This window comes from Azolla caroliniana, unplaced genomic scaffold (genome assembly GCF_043228905.1).
Source record: "Azolla caroliniana isolate FFs.n. ecotype wild unplaced genomic scaffold, voAzoCaro1.0.p SCAF_4, whole genome shotgun sequence".
Lineage (NCBI taxonomy): Eukaryota > Viridiplantae > Streptophyta > Polypodiopsida > Salviniales > Salviniaceae > Azolla > Azolla caroliniana.
This window is the reverse complement of record NW_028230439.1, coordinates 5,918,786-5,941,008: the sequence shown is the minus strand read 5'-3', so window position 1 is coordinate 5,941,008 and position 22,223 is coordinate 5,918,786. Positions and strand designations below refer to the sequence as shown.

At 41.0% G+C, this 22,223-nt stretch overlaps 1 protein-coding gene and 1 long non-coding RNA gene across 2 annotated transcripts; one reads left to right on the top strand and one right to left on the bottom strand.

Moving 5' to 3' along the window:
• The first annotated feature begins 5,667 nt into the window (after positions 1–5,667).
• On the top strand, positions 5,668–6,178 carry LOC147864961 (uncharacterized). The gene is made up of 2 exons (XR_015529601.1): positions 5,668–5,742; positions 5,774–6,178. It is a non-coding gene; the product is annotated as an uncharacterized LOC147864961 (long non-coding RNA).
• Positions 6,005–9,139, bottom strand: LOC147864960 (pentatricopeptide repeat-containing protein At2g39620-like). The gene is made up of 2 exons (XM_087317635.1): positions 6,691–9,139; positions 6,005–6,422 (listed from the first exon to the last, which is right to left on the bottom strand). The coding sequence occupies exons 1-2, from the start codon at positions 8,995–8,997 to the stop codon at positions 6,411–6,413; spliced, it is 2,319 nt and encodes a 772-aa protein (XP_087173761.1). The 5' UTR covers positions 8,998–9,139; the 3' UTR covers positions 6,005–6,410.
• Between the last annotated feature and the right edge of the window lie 13,084 nt (positions 9,140–22,223).

The following is a 22,223-nucleotide window of genomic DNA, read 5'->3' as shown; positions in this document are numbered from 1 at the left end:
TTGAAGTTGTCACATTTTTCATGTTTTATTCTACTCCCACATGGATGTCTATTACATTAGCCATGCTTTTGCCAAGCATTTGATAGACTAGAGTATGCTTGAAATACGTTTCTTCTCAATTAGGTAAAATATGAAATGAAAGTTAACCAATTCTTCTCGTACAATGATGTTGGAAAATCTTGATCATGTTTAGAGACGGTGCACTCATCTAGGATTTGTCATTATCCCTCTTTATACCAACTCTAAAGCTTGCTAAAGATATATGCCATCAAAACGACTCTTCCAAGTCAATGACGCACGTGATTACCAATACGCGTTTGGACTTTCTATGTGCCAACTTTGTTCCAATGCCAATAAAAATCCACATATCCCCTCGTTGATTCAAACACACATATATTTGAATGATAATTGAATCGGATCACGTTCTAGAACTTTAGACATCTCCAAAAAATCAAGTGCTTTTAGGGTGTAAATTAGATCCCACCACATTAAACAAATAATATGGAGATGAGAATCACAATGTGCACATGTCTTGTGCTAGACATGGTTGCCACTAATATATTTTCTTTTTAAAGTCATCCATACAATTCATGGTGTAATTAACATTGTCTTGACACTTGCACACTTATGATGACTTAGCAATGTTTCGAGTTTGTCAAAAATCCAAAGTTCCGAAAAAGAGAGACTTGGTTTTTTATATAATAAATGAAGTTGATAAGCACAAGGTCTTTAACAAAACTTATTTCCCAAAGATGTCTTCATCAATGTTCATACTACTTGTTTTGGGAAGACATACTAGCACTCAATATTTGAAAAATGAGAGTTATGTATATTTTCATATTTGCGACATTCATTTGGCACAAGACCCCTAATCTTTAGCTGTATTTCACTTAATTGTCCTATATATATGTATATTATACGAGCATATTATGTGCTTGTATGTATGTGTGCACACATACACACATTATGCTTTATGTGTGTCCATCCATTTGATTGTATGCATATATGTGCACATACACACATATGAATATAGATATATGATACACACATGAACATCAATATGTGTGAGCATTAGCACACACGCACACACAGACACACACATGAAACACATGTATTATTGCATTCATGGTGCATTATAACATTTCCCCATCTAGTGACTACTCTAGGGCCAAATGACTTATGGGAAGGTCAGGTGGCACACCTGCAATCCATATTGTATGTGACTTTGATCCTTGCAACAATAAACACAAGGCTCTTACTTATTACTTGCATTCCGTTTTGTCGTCTCTATGTATGTTTGCATGTATAATTCACGAATCACAACAAATGGAGGCTAAGAGACAACCTATGTGAGTGTACACTTATCGATATCAACATGCTAACTAGTTAGTACACACATGACTTGAATGTACCTTTTAATTTTTACTTTGTTAAATTATATTTCCCCACGCTTATGCTTTCGACCTTGTATCTTTCTTAACCAAAAAAACATCACGTTTTCTCAATTGTTAAAATTTGCTACCTTTAGGCATGAAAGCCTTTTAACAACACGTTTCCTATTCATGCATGTATTCTTTGGGATAGATCCAATGCCTAAAACATTAAACACGTTTATCTAGTGCTAGTATTTTCAATTCCTTGACGGCTTTACACATAGTTGAACCTTGTGATATGTCGAAGCATGTGCAATATAGCTCTCGATGATATATTCAACTTACATAAATGTATGTATAAATCTACCTTTTACAGTGACAAATATTTGATTGGGTCTCATCTTGTTTGATCATAATGATGAGTAAGTTGGAGTCTCCAAAAATTTGATTAAATTAGAAAACATTTGCTTGATTTCTTGAAAAGAAGAACTACTCGTTTATTGAAAGGACTCATGCTTCACATGATTGGTGTAAAAAATTGTCACAAGAGTTTTTTGAGATTGGAAAGTGTTCAACCCATTATTTGTTTGTTGTTTATTAACTATTAAGCTTAATGACTTAGTGTAAACAAAAAAATTGAAATACAAACCGGATATTTTCAATCCATCTTTGAGCAAAGCAATACTCATTAGTGAAAGTGTTGGGAACCATGTGAGTATCAAATTTGTATGATGTTTAGAAAAAGATTGTGAATAATGTAGTCATCAATTTGATACAAATTAAGAGTGTCGATTAGGGTTGAAAAAGACATATATGGATATGGAAAAAGTTGGATCTATAGGATTTACCAATGGGATAATAATCCTACAATAAAAGAGAAAAACATTTAGTGATTCACAGGAGATGTGTAAGGCCTTGGATTGACCTTTAGTATATAATTTCAATTGTCATCTAGTCGTAGTTCAAGAGGGATGTGAGGACAATGAGACGATGTCATAATTTCACACTTGCACTCACATGAACATGAAGGTAAATTGGATTTAGAAATGAAGAAATTGCAAATCATTTTTTCAGAAATCCATGTTATGAGAAACATACAACTTTCGACAATTTTACATACCTAGGTATGTTGTGCATGACTCACCGTGTTGAATATTAGAGACAATTATTTGTGCAATCGCTTGCGGTTTAGAATTTATTGATTAAACATTGGACTCCTACATAAATAGAGAGGGATAAATTTCGAATTGGAATGAATGCATCCATTTGAATCAAAGTTCATATTTCAAATAGTAGACAAAATTACTAGATGCTAAGGTTCAAGGAAGTAGGGTGGCAAGAGAGATAGAGAGACGAAAAAAAACAAAGGTAAAAAAAAGGATAAGCAAGGTAAAGGAAAGCAATGCTAGAGGCAAACAATGTAGACTTTCCCTTTGTTTTTGGTTTTTTGTTATATGTGTATGTCGCTGTAAGTTATCATTCTTGAGAGTAAAATATGCCACAAGTGTTTTTTGACCATCCCCTCCCTCCCGTTGAAATTTTAGTTTCCTTGTCCTACCCACCCTCAAATCCCTTTCCCCAGAGGTCACTTCTAGATTTGTGAATATCATGACGCCATCCATGACATAAAAATCATTATGTCTCAATATCAAGTCTCTCTCTCAACAACCATTGATAAACTACATTTACATTATGGTACCATGTCTCTTTTTCCTAACTTTTAGGATTCCTCTTACCATGGACATGGTTCCACCATTCCCCTACAACCCTCCAATATAAAATGTTCATTGAAGCTCTCTTTGGATAATGCTCATATTCTATCCACAATTTGTACAAAGAAGTCAAATTTCACTCCTAGTACTTGGGAATATACAACATTTTCATCACAAGAAGAATGAGATATGCATTGAAATAATAATATACGAGCTAAACAAATCGTAAATTGAGAAATGATGCTTTGTATGAGGGTGTCAATGGTAATGATGTGTTTCTCCTTCTTAGATATTTGAAATGTATGCATTAATCGATCATATATAACTTGTTTGACAATATTAAATACATATAAAAGTCTTTCTATGCAATCTTAACATCAAATAACTCTATCTACTCAAAAGGTGAGATTCCATCTCAACATGTTTATTTAATGTTTACATTGTTTCGAGCTTTAGTGCACTCCACGGTGGAGATGGGGTGACGGATGAGAGAAATGCATTGGCTATGAGTAATTGATGGTTGATAGGCATGCACAATCGATATTTGTGCACTCTTAAATACACTTAAATAAAATGTTTTGCGAATTACTCTTGTTTTGGAGTTATGATTATAAGTTATAAATATTCATCATGTATTGCACACTCAGCCAATATCGAACTTTAGCCATATTTGTAGGTGTTATATAGGCATGCCACTTTGTTAATGGTTGTGTTGTATAGAGAAAACATGACACTTCATATGGTGGTTGTGATAATTAATTGAAGTATCTCCTCGACAACATTTGTTTTATGTTGATGTATTCAGATATGTAAAGAAAGTGGATCAAAGCCTTTCTGGATTGTCCCCTTGTCCATGAGGACTTGTCTTTATGTCAACTAGTCTTATGATGTCTTTGAGGTTTTACCTTTCCATAAATTCTCAACATTGTGGAAGAAATGCAAAGGATTTTTTTTGTGTGTTCTCAATTTGTTTTAAAACATACACTACTTTTATAAGAGAATTTTGATTAGATTTTTTATCGTCCATGAGGAGGCTAATTTTGACCTATGTGATTGAATAAACATAGCATCGTGTATGTGGCTCCTTCTTGAGAAGGGGCGTTACTACTATGTAATAAACACTCTCTATATGAAAATTATGCATGCACATATGGGATCACACTTCTTTGAAGAGATTTAAGCATGGCATATATATTATCATTCCCATCTAACAATTCTTCATATTTCTCACAAGTTAGATTATATGTTGATATTACGTGCATAACCATAACTAATAATGAGATAGGTTTTTCATAGTTTTCCCTAATGTTATGATGAGCGCATGTGGTTTAATTTTGTAAGGAACGCGGGTATGAAAAATAATATTCAATTCTATAGTGTGGGATAACTATTAATGGTGTTATCACTTGACCACTTGACATAAAGCAGTTAAGTGTGAACACACTAGGGGCCTAGGTTTCCGCCTATATAAGAAGGCTAGCTACCTTCTTTTCGGGAGAGACTTGACTTATGTTGAGATGATGATAGTGTGGCTATGGCTCTTGTTCGCTAAGGCTGTGCAATCCTCGTACGACCCAAGGTACGACTCACATCAACCCTCGATGGTATGGGATATCGAGGAGGTTCATGTCTTTCTCACACCATTACTAGGGGGTGGTTGGGTGGTTTGGGGCCCCTCTTTCCTTTCATTGAACTAGAATTCCTTATGTTTTGCTTGCTTGATTAGTTAGACTAACAACCGAACATGCAAGAAGTAAGTGTTATCCATCTTCCACTAGGTTTTCATGGTATGTCTTGCATATCGTCATAATTTGGTGATGATGCCATGATGTTACCTCAACATCTAACTTGCGTGAGCGAGACCAAATAAGTAAAAAGGTTCTTTGAGAGCAAAAACTCATGGTGGTAGTACAATGCACTTGAAATTTTTTGGCATTCTTACCTAGAGTGGGGGAGAGAAGATGAGTGACATCTTGTTTTATTTTCACTTGCTAGCAAGTTATGAGCATCTAACCATTCACACATGCATTAACTAATTCTTGCCTTTGACTAATGGCTAGTTTGCTAGTTCCACTAGAGAAACAATGTCACTCTTATTATCAGTAAACTTTTGCAAATTTTCGGTAACAATGTGCATAAAAAACTTACTTTTAGTCAAATATTCTAACTTCTCATATATGTTATCTTCTACCTAAGGTGGTTTTTTACTATTATGAATTTTCTTTATGCATAGGATTAAGACTTATATCCATTTAAGGAATCTTTATCTCCATCTATAACATTTTATTTCAATGTCTACAAGTAAAGAGAAATGTTTTACGTGTTGGAGAAACTCACATGTTTAAATTTAGGGATGGCAATGCAATGAAATAGAAGAGTCTGACAAAAGATGTACCACATCAACATATAGAAATTTCGTTCATATGAAAAATATGATGGTGCACATAGACATGTAGCCCACATTACATTCTAGACACAAAAAAGTGAATGTTAAAATTGAGCCACAATGCCAAACATTTATATCAATGGCATGATTGCAATAATGAGCAAATAACTAACTGTTTGAAGCATCCACTTTTATACCATTACATTAAGCTTCATTTGTTATATTAAAGAAGTTTGGTTTTTTGCCCTCGGTATTGATTGGTTTGTCAAAGGTGGCCCTCGGTATTGTTTGGTTTGTCAAAGGTGGGTATGAGTCTTAATGAATTCCAATCAAAGTGGATTGGTGATAATGATTTTGAGTCTCGAACGAGACCTATTTAATGATACATTTGCAATTGATGGTGAGTTAAATTTAGGCATAATTTAATCCTATCGGAAGCACAAATTGTGGATGTAATCTCCACTCTCACCACAACTGGCATGGCTGTCGGTTGGTTACTTCTAATGATTGATTGACACATTCTTTTATAAGATTGACCCGTGAACAAGGCATCGCGGTCATTGTTACAGCAAAAGGGAGCACACAAATTTGTATCTGACTCTCTTCCATGGATCAAATCTCGATCATGTAGACAACCTTTGGTGGTGGTAAATACAGTTTCCAGACATGGCATTTTTTATAACACTGCTGATGTGATGGTGATTTGTTGGCATTGATGGGCAAAAAAAACAGAGCCTGGCTTGCAAATCATGTTTGTCTAATCTTAATAGCGGGTCAGGGGCAATTGAATGAACTCTCTGCCAAGCCAGGTTATCCGAAAACAGAGCAACCTCTTCAACCAGACTCTGCCACTTGAAGTTTTTCTTACACATGTGAGCCCCAGGTATAAAATTTTAAAGGTGCTGATATATGGTTATCAATCTTCCGTCTCTTCCATGTCTAAACAGCCAGCTGCATAAATGTTAGACATCAGTATAAAGCTTGAAATATTCTCTTGCGACGATCTTAAAGCAGATTTAAATGCTTTCATACTCAATTCCACATTCCTTGCCTTCCTATATGCATCTAATAATGTGCTCCATGTCACTAGATTTGGCTGTAAAGGCAAGGATTTCACTATTTCTGTGGCTTCGTCTACTTGACCAGAACGACCAAATAAATCCAGCAAGCAATTACAATGACCTATGGTGATGGTAATTCCATAGGAATTTGAGATTACCTCAAAGCAATTTCGGCCTTCATTAAGTAGTCCTCCATGACTACATACAGAAAGAATGCTGAGAAATGTGAGCTCATCCGGTAAGATCATGGCTTCCATCATATTCTGGACTAAGTGAAAAACCAGTTCACTGTCTTCTTGCCTAGCATATCCGGCAATCAATGTATTCCATGCTACTCTGTCCCCTACAGAAGACATGCTGAAAGCCTTCTGAGCATCGACCATATTCCCACATTTAGCATACATGTCAATAATTGCATTGCCAACATTTTGAGAAGTCATATTAGACAGAAAACAATCATTGAATGAGTGATTGCAAAGACAATCAAATCCATATTTAGTGATGGCCAAATGTACTTCTCTACCCTGTTCTAAGGCCCCTATGTTGCCGCAACATTTCAAGCAAGAAGCCAATATAACAGAATCCGGATGTACACATTGGGTTTTCATTTGTTCAAATAAAGCCAAGCCCTCTTGGGCAAGCCCATGCTCAGCGTATCCCAAAATGAGTGAAGTCCAAGATACAACATCTCGAATTGGGAGTTCTTCAAACACATCCTTTGCTTCTTCATGACAGCCAGATTTCACATAGAACATCACCAAGCTATTACCAACAAACAGCACTCTCTCAAGGTCGGCTACCATTATTTGCCTGTGTAATTCTTGACCTTTTTCTATGGCTCTCAGAATGGAACAAGATTTCAATATACACACAAAAGTGGTTGCATCTGGAAGTATGCTCACAGCTTGCATCTTATTAAATACGTCTAATACCTCTTCATGGAATCCATGCTCGAGGTAAGCTGCAATGAGCGTATTCCAAGAAACCACATCTCTACATTGAAGTAGGTTGAATGAAGCAACTGCTTCTATGAGGGAGCCACATTTTGCATACATATCTATCAGACTGTTTCCAACAAAGAGATCTTGACCAAATCCCAATTTGACAATGTATACATGTATTTCGTGTCCCTTGTCGAGGGATTGTGTTATACCACATGATTTCAAAATGGAAACAATTATGCCAGAATTTACTGATACCCCTTCTGTTTGCATCTGTTGAAAACCACTTAGAGCTTCTTCAATAAGACCATAATCTCTAAATCCTGTGAGCAGTGCATTCCAAGATACAACATCTCGAACACTTAGTTGATCAAACACACCTTTTGTATCACAAAAGGATTCACATTTAAGATAAATATCCATCAGTGTATTTGCAACAAAGAGATCCTGCTCTAAGCCTCTGATGACAGCTTCAATGTGTACTTTTCGCCCACTATTGATTTCCTTCACCATACCGCATGCTTTCAAGACACAAAGTAATGTGACAGAATCTATAAACATGCCTTCGTCTTGCATCTGGTAAAATCTCTTCATCACTTCATCATAGAGCCCTAATTCAGCATACCCTGCTATAAGTGAGTTCCACGAAACTATATCTTGCACTTGTAGATTATCAAACACATCTTGTGCTTCTACAAGCAATCCACAGCTGGCATACATGTCGATTAATGAGTTTTGAATGAAATGCTCGTCTTCAAATCCTTCTTTGATGATCTCTACATGTATTTTTTGTCCCTTGCTTATTCTCTCGATGTTTCCACATGCTTTTAGGATGCATATGTACGTGACAACATCTTGGGAGAATCCCTCTAATCTCATCATGTCAAAATGATTCAAAGCCTCTTCATGATCTCCACATTCAGCATATCCTGCAATGAGCGTGTTCCACGAAACAACATCCCGAACAAGTAAAGTATTAAACACTTCTTGTGCTTCAAGAAGACAGCCACATTTGGTATACATATCTATTAGACTATTACCAACGAAAATATCATTCTCAAATTCTTTTATACAAACTTCAAAGTGAATCTCTCGCCCCGAAGCCACATGTTTCAACTGTGATGAAGCTCTGAGAAGAGAAACGAATGTGAAATTACTAGGGTATACACCTTCATCTTGCATTTGATGATATAGCTCAAAAGCATGTGATAAGTTTCCATGGCGAGCATATTCTCCAATAAGACATGTCCACGAATGCTCATTTCTACAGCCATTCATGCGATTGAAGATATCTTCAGCCTCAGGAAGACTGCCACATTCAACTAACACAGGAATGAGATGGTTTCCTAAGACTTTATGTGTTTCCAGACTATTCTCTTGCATATAAGTGTATATAGACCTGGCATTTGCTGTGCTCCTCTGTTTTCTGCACTTCTGCAAGATTGAAAGTATGGGTTCTAGACAAGGAGACTCGGGTGTGTGAGCAAATGAAGAGAGGGTTTCTTCAATGCTCACCATATCCATCAATTCCCCCGATCAGAAGGGACCCTGATTCGATTGCCCTGCAACTCATAGAATCCAAGCTTTCATTTGAGCAGGACACTATGGCAGGGTATCATAAGCATTCAAGGATCCATGGAGACAGGGGATGTGGCAATAACAGAGATCCATCCATCCATGGAGACAGGGGATGTGCCAATAACAAAGAAATACAAACATAGATAGGCTTAGATACATGTAAAGAAGTTATGATGAGACCAGACATTGACACATAGATGAGGAATCAAGATGATTTGTTCTTTGACCTCCCATAGATTTTTAGTGTCTTCCTCTTGGTGATCCAATGTGAGAGATACGGAACGCAACAATGAGAACATCTCACGATAGTGTGGCTTGAGTTGATTATTGATTATTTCTCCACAAGATAGGCAAGGGTTTTATTATCATCCTTAGAGGCGTGGAATCGAGTAGGTGTTTTGTGGATATTCAAAAGTTTTGCTAATAAATGTTTTGCAGTTGGGAGTGCATATCGTGATTGTGAGCCGTAGTGTGTGTATATAGTAGGGAATGAGGCAGATCGATAATGCGTGGGAAGCAAAATCAGATATAGTTGAATTCACTACAGAGTGTGATGGTTTTGACTCCCACACTTGTTTGAGGATGAATATGCATAGTCGATGAGTCTCCTCGTCTATGCCCCTAATGTTCCATCTCACATTGAAGAGGATGTGAGCTAAGTCGTATTGACGCAATGGTGTGGATGGCAAACATAAGGATGGGCTCTAGCATGTATTGATGAATATGATTCCCCACTCCAAGAAGAAGGCGGTTTTGTATTTTTTATGAAGCATACGTTACATATTTAATGTGTAAAATGTGAGCCTCCATGTCTTTCCCAAGTTGTGATACATTGGTGTTGCAAAACAACCTCATTCACAAATAAAGATATTGACGCACCATGAAGTAAATGTGGTACATCCCATTTTCCAAACTATTAATTTGGAACTCAAAATTTTACATTTGTGTAGTTCCTGTATGATTCTAGTAATTTGATGTGAGGGTATTACTTAACCTTAGCCATGTACTTTAGCCATGTACTTCATCACCATTTCCATGGATATGATCCCAATGTGAAGTGATACGGTTAGAAGAAGTAGAAACATGTATGGTGTTTGTGGCTTGACTTGAAGATACCTCAAAAGAAGTATTATTTAACTTTAGGCATGTACTTCATCACCATTTCCATGGCTATGATCCCGATTCCCAATGTGAACTGATAGTGTTAGAGGAAGTAGAAACATGTATGGTGTTCGAGGCTTGACTTGAAGAAACCTCAAAAGAAAGCATTTTTGGAAATTTTCAAAGTAGACTTGGGAATGTTACTAACCCACTCTTCAACCCCATATAGAAACATAGGTGTTGCAAATGTGGTAATTAAGTACTTATTGAGAACTCAACATTTAACTTTTCCACCATTTGATAATGTTATCATTCCCCACTTCAACCCCATATAGAAGCATTAGTGTTACAATTTACAAATGTGACAAAATTCAACATTTCACTTTTCCACCATTTGATATGCCCTCAAATACATAATAAACCCAAATTCCTTCTTTTGGGTGGTAGATAGAGAGAACCATATTTGAAGCTTTCTATGGTTTCAAGTGGCCCATTATCATACACAATGCACGGTTCATCCTTATTAGAGTCTTAATGAGAATAACCTTCATTTTGGAGGTGTTGACACCATCAATGTGTGTGTGTGTTTACATGCAATTGATATAGGTAGTCTCGTTAACAAACAATACAACTAGTAAATTTGTTGTGAGTTGTGTTGTTGTATAACCTTTTCTGTGTTTTTTTCATCGAAGAAGAGAAGTTAGGAGTAAGAGTGATAGAGAGAGAACTCTCATCACTATCTTAGATGCCTATCGACATCAGATGACCTTCTAGTGCGGTAAAATTGGGATTAACGCCCACATCTCCTTGTCATGGAGAGCTTGCATCTTTTCATCCAAAATTTCCGACTCAGGGATCAATTATATTTTCATCGTGAATGCATAGTATTGTGCTATGTATAGTAGCCAAATCACGCAACTACATTCTTCTCATGAACATGGTTACTTTTGTGCCTTTAATAAGTCTCTTTGTCACCAAGTTTCCTCATGATAGGCAAACCAATAATGTCAACACTCAATGGATTGGAGCATATTTTGTAGATGGAGCATGCTTCCTCACCATCAAAACGCCCATATTTTATTCATACTTAGGTGTTTAGCCTTTCCTTTGTCAAGATGGGCTATAGTGGTATTCACATTGCAAAGTACTATAATGAAAGTTGAAGGGGTTTCCTAGATTGTTCACCAAACTCAAAATCAGTATTCCAATTTGGCTCGATATCGTTGTCGTCTTTGATTTCCATTATTGTTGCCAACTTCAAAGTGTGCCACGATTCATCAAGTAAGCCAACATAGCTATTGCTTCCACACATGGGGAATGTGACATAACTTCAACGGCCTTTATGATGTGATAATTAATATGCTATGCTACACCTTTTGTTGTGATATGTGTACAAGACCAAGAATTAATTGCTTTCAAATACTTTGAATTTCTCAAAGAAGTTTTCTCCGCCATCATTTGATTGGAGATATCAAATATTTTGATTGATCCCTTTCTCCATAAGACTTCTAAAGTTGCAAAAATAGGAAAATATTTTGCTCTTTCCATGCATTGGCCAGTAGACCAATATGTGCCAAGAGAAATCATCAATGAAGATTACACAATATCTATATTTGCCAATGTCATCATTTTTGTTGGATCCCAAACATCTAGGAGCTTGTTTCTCATTTTCCGCTCCTTTGAAAATGGATGATGGTGTTGCCAACCAAATTGGCAAATTGACATGCTTCACACACACTACTCATCTTTGAGTTGTAGGAATCTACTCAAGAATCCTCTTGATTTTGTCATCCTCAACTTTTGTATGTTGATGTGCCCAATCCTCTTGTGGCACAAGTTGATGTTATTTGTACTCTTTCCCCCCTCAGTGAACGTTATAGAAGTTCATTATGTGATTCTCAAGGTTGGGCATTTGCCCTCTTCTCTTCTTTCGTGATTTAGTGACTACTGCTCATCCTTAAGAACTTTAATGAAGCATCCCCCATTTGACGAAGCGAACTTGCATTCCACACTTTGGGGGTTTGTTCGAGGGCCACAAGATTCATCGCAATAGTGGGAACATAAAAGGCATTCTCAAAATGATGTCAGTCGGTAACACAAAGCATGATATAGAGAACAATGAATTATTGCAGTGGCTCAATGTGATCGTGAATGTGGTAAGGAAGCCCATGATTTACGAGATTCATTGCACAAGAAGGATAGAGATACATACATACATTACATACAAAAAGTAGGTAGAGCGTTGGAAAATAGAGTAGAAGGCGAAGTAGAACAAGAGAATTGCACGATGGCCAACGTGACAGGCCATGGGAACTTTGATGCAGTGCCAACTTGAACAGTTTGCTATCACCATCATCTTCACGCCCGATGAAGACGCATTGTTGCAGAAAGAGGTAAGTCGTCTATGCACCTACTCAATTGTGTTAGTGCCATCTTGAACAGTTTTCTATCACCGTCATCTTCACACTCGATGAAGATGCATTGTTGCAGAAAGAGGTAAGTCATCTATGCACCTACTCAATTGTGTGTATGGTTAAGGTTCAAGGTTGAACAAAGACGATTTCCACAACCTCCTACAAGCAGCTTTTCAACATCACATGGGTAAAATTATCAATGTACAATTTATGGGATTTGCTTTCTGTCACCTGTAATTGGATACGACTGAATCCATGGAGGTGATGTTGAACACAAACATGATCAACATACGAAATGTGATTGGCAATGCTTGTTTTATGTTGTGGAAACCAAGCTTTGATCTCATATACAATATGAATTCAGGGCACTTCTTGACCCCTATTTCGTCTCTTTTAATAGGATGCCTAAGGAATACATGGTTTTACTTCTGTTAATTGCAACAAGAATCAATACGATTCTATCTTCTCATGTGGATTCTTGTCTATTCACATCTTAGTTCCCTCCATGGAAAATTTACCTACTTAGGTACTTATATCAGCAATTTCAAGGAATTCTATGTTCATGCAAAGGTTGGAATATGTTAGTATGCCCAAACAATGTTTTTATTGCAAGCAAAAAGGCCATGTCTTGAAAGATTGCCCAAAAACGAAGGGCTTTAAGCCTCAGAATTATATACCTATTGTTCATAAAGGGGCAACCATCTTAGATGGTTGTCAGAACTGAACATGGAGAAAATGTTCGGTCCTCCAAGGATGAGGGGTGGAGACTAGTGGATAAAAAACATTCATTAACAAAGAAAATAGTGGAGCCCTTACATGCCCATGTAAATGTAGATCGTTATGATTCCTTACAAGGTTCAGAGGAATTTTCATCACAAAATGATGCCAATGTATGCCAAACCAATAATGTTCTTGTACAATATCTTTCCAATGAAGAAGATGTTGGCTCAATAGGAGCCCTTTCATTGCCCATACAAAATAAGATAACAATAGTATTGAATAATCAACAACGAACCTTGCTTCATTCATCTTGACCATTAAATTGGTCTATGAAGAAATTGTCAAGTTTGTGAGGTTTAGATGCGACCTCTATTTGCACAATCCCAATAAGCTCTCCTATAGAAAATACTTGTAACTTTTCAATCTCTAAGTGGAATGCCATATATGGGTTTGAATCTTTGATTTTTTTGGGGGGACATGGTTGATTATAGTGTTGTATCAATACAAGTTCATATTCTCTTCAAATCCATGCAAACTCTTGTGGGCTTTTCTTCGTTTTGTGGTTATGATAAAGAAACTTGGGTTGTAACAAATGTATGGTTGGTTGTTTGGCAACAAACACTACATTTTGCAAAATACATTAACTATGACAACTTTGGGGAAGTGTTGTTAAAAAGTCTTGAGGTAGTGTTGAGAATCAAGCTCAACATAATGCAACGTGTGAACACACCTTTTGAGAATCTATGATTACTCAAATGTCAAGAGTCACACCACTACTCTCTACACATTAACTATGTGCCATAAAATCATATTCTATGACACATAGCTAATGAGTTACATATTCCCCATGACTACGAGTCTTCACATTCCCCAAGAGAGAGTGGTTGTTGTAGTTAGTCAATGAAGAGAGAGGGTGACTATATATAAAACACCCTCCTCATACTTCATACTAAGTCGGTTGTGACTCCTTGTAATGCTACATTTTTGTATCTATTACTTTATTTGTGAATATACATCTTCTTCTTGAGTACTCCATTGTGTTCCCATTCTATCTAATCTATCTTGTGTTTCTCTTCTCTTCTCTCTTTCCTCTCACTCATACACATAACACACATCTCTTCTGCTACACAAGAATCATGCCCAATTCTTTACATGGTATCGGTAACTCGATCTAGCCCATCTGCGTGTGTTGTGTTCTACGCCGACGTTCAAGAAGAACCGATCCATCGTTATCGTAGTGCGACTACATAGCTCGTATTCGAGAGAGAAGGAAAAGAAAAGAAGGAAGAAATCTTAATCGACAATGAAATCTGAAATGGGGAGTGCTCTCCCTAGCGAGAAGCTATAGATCGAAACAACTTTGCATCTTGGGAGTACAAGATGCACCAATACCTTGTCGGCCAAGGCTATTGGGGTTACATTAGAGGAGCACAAGAAAACCAACCCGACCCGAAAGATGCTGACTACGCAACATGGGAGCAAGCGGCAAGCCTAATGATGTATTGTTTGGTGACATGTGTTCACGACCACATGTTCAACTACATTTGAGAAGCCGAGACGCCAAAGGAAGCGTGGGAGAATCTACGAAAGATTTTCGTCACCAACACAATTGTGAGGAAGCTTCAACTCCGCCAAGAGTTGAACAACATCCAACAAAGGGATATGTCCATCACGAACTACACCTTGAAGATCAAGCAACTTTGCGACTCGCTCGGCTTGATAAGCGTCAATGTGGACGAGGATGAGATGGTGCAAATATGCCTCGACAGCCTGGCACCACGGTTTGGCGTGATAAGGACCACCGTATTAGCACGGGAGAATCCTCCCTCCTTCAATCTTCAATCCATGTTGTTGGTCGAAGAAAACCATGTTTGAACAAGGAGCAACGCCTCGAAAGGCCACATGCTTTACTGACACTCGGATGGAGGAAGAGGACGTGGTCGTGCACGAAGAGGCTGATTCAGCCAAGGACGAGGCGGATGAGGCCTGACTTACGAAAACAACTCGCAATTTTGGCATCAAGACGGAAGACATTGAGGAAGTTTCGGAAGAAGGGGGAGCTTCCATTTCGGGCTGAGCCGACAAAACTCGGTCAAATGCAGATATTGCGAAAAAATTGGTCACCACGAAGAAGAGTGCCGTAAGAAGATGCCCGAGTCGACTTCCACTAGCCGACAACTCACCAATTACGCCACCAACTCCAACTATGACGATCGTGGCAGAATGTTTGTGATGAGACATAGAGCAAAATCTATGTCGGCTTCTACTTCAACTAGTGCCTCTGGTCCGAAAGACGTATGGGTCGTCAACTCTAGTGCCTCGAACCATATGACGTCTCATCAAGAATGGTTTTGAGAACTTCGAGAGCCGGAACGACCCGACTATTGTTGGGAATTCGGTCCCTCCAGATGGGATCCAGATGAGAATCGGACGAGCCGGATGAAGAAACCGAATTCGGAAGGGTTCTGGATAAGATCCGGAAACCGGAACCAGTGAATCCGGATGGATCCGGTGCGAAGCGGATCCAAGGACATATTTGTAAATATGTTAGAGTAAGCCGATTGACGCTATATTTGTAAATAGCCTAAAAGTCATATAAGTATAAATATGACTTAGAGAAACCATTTAAAGTGTTGTTAATTGTTGTTTAGACGATATTGTATAGAGAGAGAGAGAGAGAGAGAGAGAGAGCGACACTCTATTGTAACAACCGCTTGGCGATGATATAGAGCTCGAAGTTGTTGCCTCCGAGTCTCTGATTGTACCTTTCTCATATAGTGATAGTTTGGATTCTGTGGGCTCCCATGGTTTTTCCCTAGTTAGGGTTTTCCACGTAAACATCATATGTCATCTCAGTCTTCCCATTTCTGTGTTTGATTCTCATCGAAGTGATTCAAGACTCGGTTGTGGCCGAGCAACATTCCGCGCATTTGTTTTATAGCTATGTCGAAACCCGAGACGACACTACGCATCCGATTCGACAAATCGGCAATGTCCCATTTGGCAAAGAAGGTAACCAAACTTTTATTGAGAATGCCTTGCATGTACCAACAATTACGAAGAATTTGGCTCCATCGGCCAAATTGTTGAGCAAGGGATGCAAGTACGATTTAATCTAGACGGTTCCTTCATCGAAAAAGAGGGCCGACTCATCGCTCGCGGACGAAGAGAGGGCCGAATGTTCATTCTCGACTCGCATGAGATGAAATCGACCATGTTCACAAAGGGCACGAAAGCCGATTCTGACATAGAGTTATGGCACAAACGGATTGGCCATATCAACCTCCAAAAGCTCAAGGCAATGCAATCGAAAGGAGTCGTCATGGGGCTCCTGACATTCAAGGAGAAAGAGATTGAAGGCATGTGTGCCACTTGCCAATTCGGCAAGGAACATCGACACCCATTTCCAAAGGAGTGGACATGAGAAAAGGCGTAGTCGAAGTAATTCATTCCAATGTATGGGGTCCGGCTAAAACGGCTATATTTGGCGGATGCAGATACTACGTGGCCTTCATCAGCGACTTCTCCAGGCACACCTGGATCTACCCCCTGCGGCAAAAGAGCGAAGTGTTCAGACACTTCCAAAAATTTAAGAATGAAGTCGAGAAAGTCATGGGCCGACATGTACGATGTCTTCAGTCGGATGGAGGCAAGGAGTACTTCTCCGACGAATTTTCGGCTTTTCTACGGAAAGAAGGAATTCAGCAAGAGTTTTCGTGTCGACATACGCCACAACAAAACGGATTTGCCGAATGAAAGAATTGGCACATCCTCGAAGTAGCATGTGCCATGATGAACAAAAAGCACCTGCCGAAGTCGTACTGGGCAAAAGCGGCTAACATGGTCGTATAGCTCATGAATCGGTGTATGACATCGGGTGTGCACGAACTTACTCCGCACGAGAAGTTTTTCGGAAAAAAGCCGTACCTATCACATGTTCGGATATTCGGCTTCATTGCATACATGCACATCCCTGACGAGAAGCAACAAAAGCTCGACCCGAAGTCGGAGAAATGTATCCTCGTAGGATACTCACTGGAGCAAAAGGGATACAAGTGCTATAACACCTCAACTCAAAAATCTCGAGTAAGTCGAGACGTCGTTTTCGACGAGTCCGCATCTTGGTACACACCAGAGAACTTCGACTCCGATTCCGCTCGACCAGGAATACGCCGAAATAGAGATAGAGACCGGAGATTGGCTCATGCACATGTTCGAAGAAAGCCCGATTATGACAAGTCTTAGTGGGCCACAAGAGCCTCCAAGCGATCAAAGCACATCTCAACCGAGTCCGAAGCTGGACAAAGGGAAGGCAAAAATGTTGGAGTATGAAGACGATCACTTCGACGGCAACGAATCGATTCACTCCCTCGTGTTAAGAACTGCATGCTCGCGATGAACAACGCTCGGCCACAACCAAGCTTAGAATTAAACACAGAAAAACGGGAATGAATGCACGACACAATGGAGAGAAGAGTACATAGGATGTTTACATGGAAAACCCAAACATGGGAAAAACCACGACAGTCCACTAACTGCTAACTATCACTATGTAACAATATACAATAGATGAACACAAAGGCAACGACCTCTTCTTCACTGTCTTCGCCACAAGCGGCGGTTTCAACAGAGATACAAACTCTTCGTCTCTTTCTCTCTCTCTCTCTCTCTCTCTCTCTCTCTCTCTCTCTCTATACACTGTTGCGCTCTAATCTTGCGCCAACAAGAATGACAACAACAACTTCAACTACAACAACTTACTATAAGTTTGCCCTAAGTCATATTTATACTAGTATGACTTTTCGTCTATTTACAAATATAGCCCCGATGGACTCTCAGAAAACATATTTACGAATATGTCCCTTCATCCGGTGAGCACTCCTCACCGGGCCTTCACCATCCAGCTCTTGTCGGGTACTCGTCATCCAGTTCTCATCGGGTCTTCCGTAGCCGGGTACTCATCATCCGGTTCTCACCGGGTCTTCCATAGCCGGGTACTCGTCATCCGGTTCTCACCGGGTCTTCCGTAGCCGGGTACTCCACATCCGGATTCGTACTATTCTTCTCACTTCCCATCCGGAGGGACCTGTTTCCTAACAAACTCCCCCTTCACTCCGGCATGGGATGTCTTACTAGTTCGATCCGCTTCCAACATGCATCTAACTTGTTGGGTATCAGTACTTTGGTCAGCATATCTGACCCGTTCTCGGCCGTGTGGATCTTCGTCAACGCGAACTCCTGGTCATCTACTCTTTCCCGGATCCAGTGATACCTTCGCTGGATATGCTTCGTCCGGGAATGGTAGGCCGCATTCTTAGCAAGGTGGATGGCACTTTGACTGTTGCAATAGAGCCAATATTCATCTTGCCGGATACCGAGCTCTCCGATGAAGTCCTTCATCCATAATATTTCCTTGCTGGCTTCCACAGCTGCCATGTACTCCGCCTCCGTGGTTGACAACGCAACCGTCTTCTGCAGCCTCGACTGCCACGAAACAGCTCCCCCTGCATATGTCATTACATACCCGGATGTAGACCGGCTGGTATCCACATCAGTCGACATGTCCGAATCGGTGAAACCGTCAAGTTGAGGTTTTCCGGAGCCGAATCGGAGACACATATTTGAAGTGCCCTTCTAGTACCGGAGTATCCATTTAACCGCGTTCTAGTGCTCCTTGCCGGGATTGCTCATAAACCGGCTCACCACTCCGACTGCGTATCCTATATCCGGTCGGGTACACACCATTGCGTACATTAAGCTCCCGATGGCAAAGGCATATGGAACCTTCATCATATCAGCCTTCTCTGCTTTCATCTTCGGGCTTTGCTTACCGGATAATCTTCAGTTTGCCGGGAGTGTCGATTCGACCGGTTTCGCTTCTAACATGTTGAACCGCTGAAGCACCTTTGTCACGTACTTCTCCTGTGACAGCCACAATTGCTTCGTTGGCCGGTTCCGGATGATATGCATCCCCAACATCTGTCTTGCCGGACCCAAGTCTTTCATTGCGAAAGTTCGGTTGAGAGCCTTCTTCAGCATCCGTATTCTGGCTTGGTTCCGTCCGACGATCAACATGTCGTCCACGTACAGAAGGAGTATCAGGAAGTCGCCTCCTTCGAACTTCTTCACAAACATGCAATGATCGGCATGCGTCTTGTGGTACCCTTGATCGGTCATGAAGGAGTCGAACTTCCGGTACCATTGTCGGGGAGCCTGCTTCAGTCCGTACAGGCTCTTCTTCAACCAGCAAACCAGGTGCTCCTTCCCTTTCTCCATGAATCCTTCCGATTGCTACATGTAGATCTCCTCTTCGAGGTCACCGTGAAGGAATGCCGTCTTCACGTCCAGCTGCTCTACCTCGAGGTCCATGCTTGCCGCTATACTCAGCACCGTCCGGATGGAGGTCATCTTTACTACCGGGGCAAATATCTCGTCGAAGTCCACGCCCTTCTTCTGCTAGAACCCCTTCACCACGATCCTGGCTTTGTATCTCGGGGGGTTGCCGACATCTCTCGGTTTCAACTTGTACACCCACTTGTTTCGGAGTGCCCGCTTTCCTTTCGGCAACTCCACCAATTCGGACGTATGGTTCTCGTGCAGGGAATCCATCGGCACTTAACCATTTGCGGTTGTGGGTGTCATCCTTCGCTTCTTCGAAGCTTTCTAGCTCCCCCTCATCGGTTAGCAGCACATGCTCTGCATCCGGAAATCTCCGAGGGGCCCTTCTCTCTCTTAGAGGATATCTCCGTCTTTGGGCTTCGGTAACCGGGTCCTCCATTTGCTCTTCATCCGAATCCGATTCGGGATCTTGGCCGGTTCCGGTTTCAGCTTCCTCTACTTCTTCTTCTACCGGTTCGGTATCCTCACCGTAACCGGCTGGTTCCTCGAGTGCTTACTGGTCTCTTGCCGGTTGGGTCTGCTCATCGTAGAATCGATCCTTACCGGTCGACTCAGAGTTCATTATCTTCTTCTTCGGTCCTTAGCTACATGGACATATGCAAGACACCCGAATACCTTCAGATGCCAGTAGGACACTTCCTTACCGGTCCAAACTCTCTGTGGTGTGTCTCCGTCCAAGGGTACTGAGGGTGATCTGTTTATCACATATGTCGCCTTCGACAGTGCCTCAGCCCAAAACTTCTTGGGTAGTTTTGCATGCGCTAGCATACTCCGGACCCTCTCCATTATGGTTCAGTTCATCCTCTCGGCCAGCCCGTTTAGTTTCGGCGTCTTCGGCACGGTAAATTCGAGCTGGATTCCCTTCGAGCGACAATACTCCTCGAACTGCCCCCGGTATTCACCTCTGTTATCTGCTCGAACCACCTTCAGCTTCCGGCCGGTTTCTCTCTCCACTCTCGCATGGAGCTCTTTGAAGACGGATAACACCTGATCCTTCGTCTTCAACGGTGTGGCCCACAGCTTCCGGTTGTGGTCATCTATGAACGTCACAAACTATTGCGATCCGGCATGTGACTTCGTGTCTACTTGACATACATCAGTATGCACCAACTCCAGTGGTGCATTATGTCTCATCGATGGCCTCGATCGAAAGGAGGTCCGGTTTTGTTTACCGGCCAGACAATTAGTGCACTTCTCCAAGTGCATGTTCTTCACTGGAATGAGGTTGTTGTCTGCAAGCCTCTTCATCCCCTTCTCTCTCATGTGACACAACCTCTTGTGCCACAGCTCACCAGCAGTGTCGGATGCCACGTTCACTTCTCCCGGGCATAACCGGGCATTCATCAGGTACAACGTGTTGACCTTTCGGGCCCGAGCCACAATCAAGCTCCCTTTGCTGAACTTCATAACACCGTTCCAGATGCTACCCGTGTAGCCTTCATCATCTAAACGACCGGTTGATATCAGGTTCAGACGAACCTCCGGAATGTGTCGGACATCCTTCAGCAACAGCTTGCATCCGGTTGGCGTTGTCAACCACACGTCTCCTATGCCGACAATTCGGCATGTACCTTCATTCCCCATCCGGACACAGCCGTGATCACCGGCTGAGTAGGATGAGAAGTATTTCCGGTCCAGGGTAAGGTGGAACGACGCTCCGGAGTCGACCACCTAGGTCATCTCGTCGCCGACAAGGTTTAGCTCACTCTCCTCGGTGATGAGCATCAACTCTTCTTCACTTGCCGCGATTGTCGTCGTTCCCTTCCGGTCCGTCCCCCTCCGGTCTTTACCGTTTCGGTCCGGTGTCTGCTTCGAATCGGTGCCATCGGTTTCCTTGTCCTTTCGGAAGTGCCGACAGTGTTTTTGGAAGTGTCCCGGCTTGCCGCAATAGAAGCAGGTAGGCCCCCCCTTGACTTTGACCGTGTCCCCAACTTCTCCCGATTTTGAGGACTACGGTTCCTTTGTCTTCTGTGTTCCGATTCGATAAGGAGCGCTTTGGAGTCGGAGCTCGTATCCTTATCTTTCCGACGCGCCTCCTCATCTAGCAAGCTCGACTTCACTCTTGCTAGGGATAACTGTTTCCCTTCCGGCCCGGCATTGCCCAAAGTGACAACCAACGTCTCCCAGCTATCTGGGAGGGAACCGAGCAGGAATAGTGATAGTACCTCATCGTCGAGAGGTACTTCCAATGATGTTGCCTGGTGGATCAGCCCCTGGAAGGCATTCATGTGCTCCGCCATGCTAGAGCCATCTTGGTACCGGAGTCTTACTAGCTTCCGAAATACTGAAACTTGATTAACAACATTTTTGTTTTGAAACATAATGCTGATCTTCTCCCAGAGCTCATGCTTGCTCTCTTCATTGAAGTTGTTGTATAGACTCATGTCGATGAAGCACCATATGTATGTCGTTGTCTTCATGTGCATCACCTCCCATATCGTGGCGTTGATTTTGTCTGGTCTCTTGTCCCCGAACTGAACTAGCAACCAAAGATCTTTAACCACGAGCATGTCCCTCATCTTCGACTTCCACACCGAA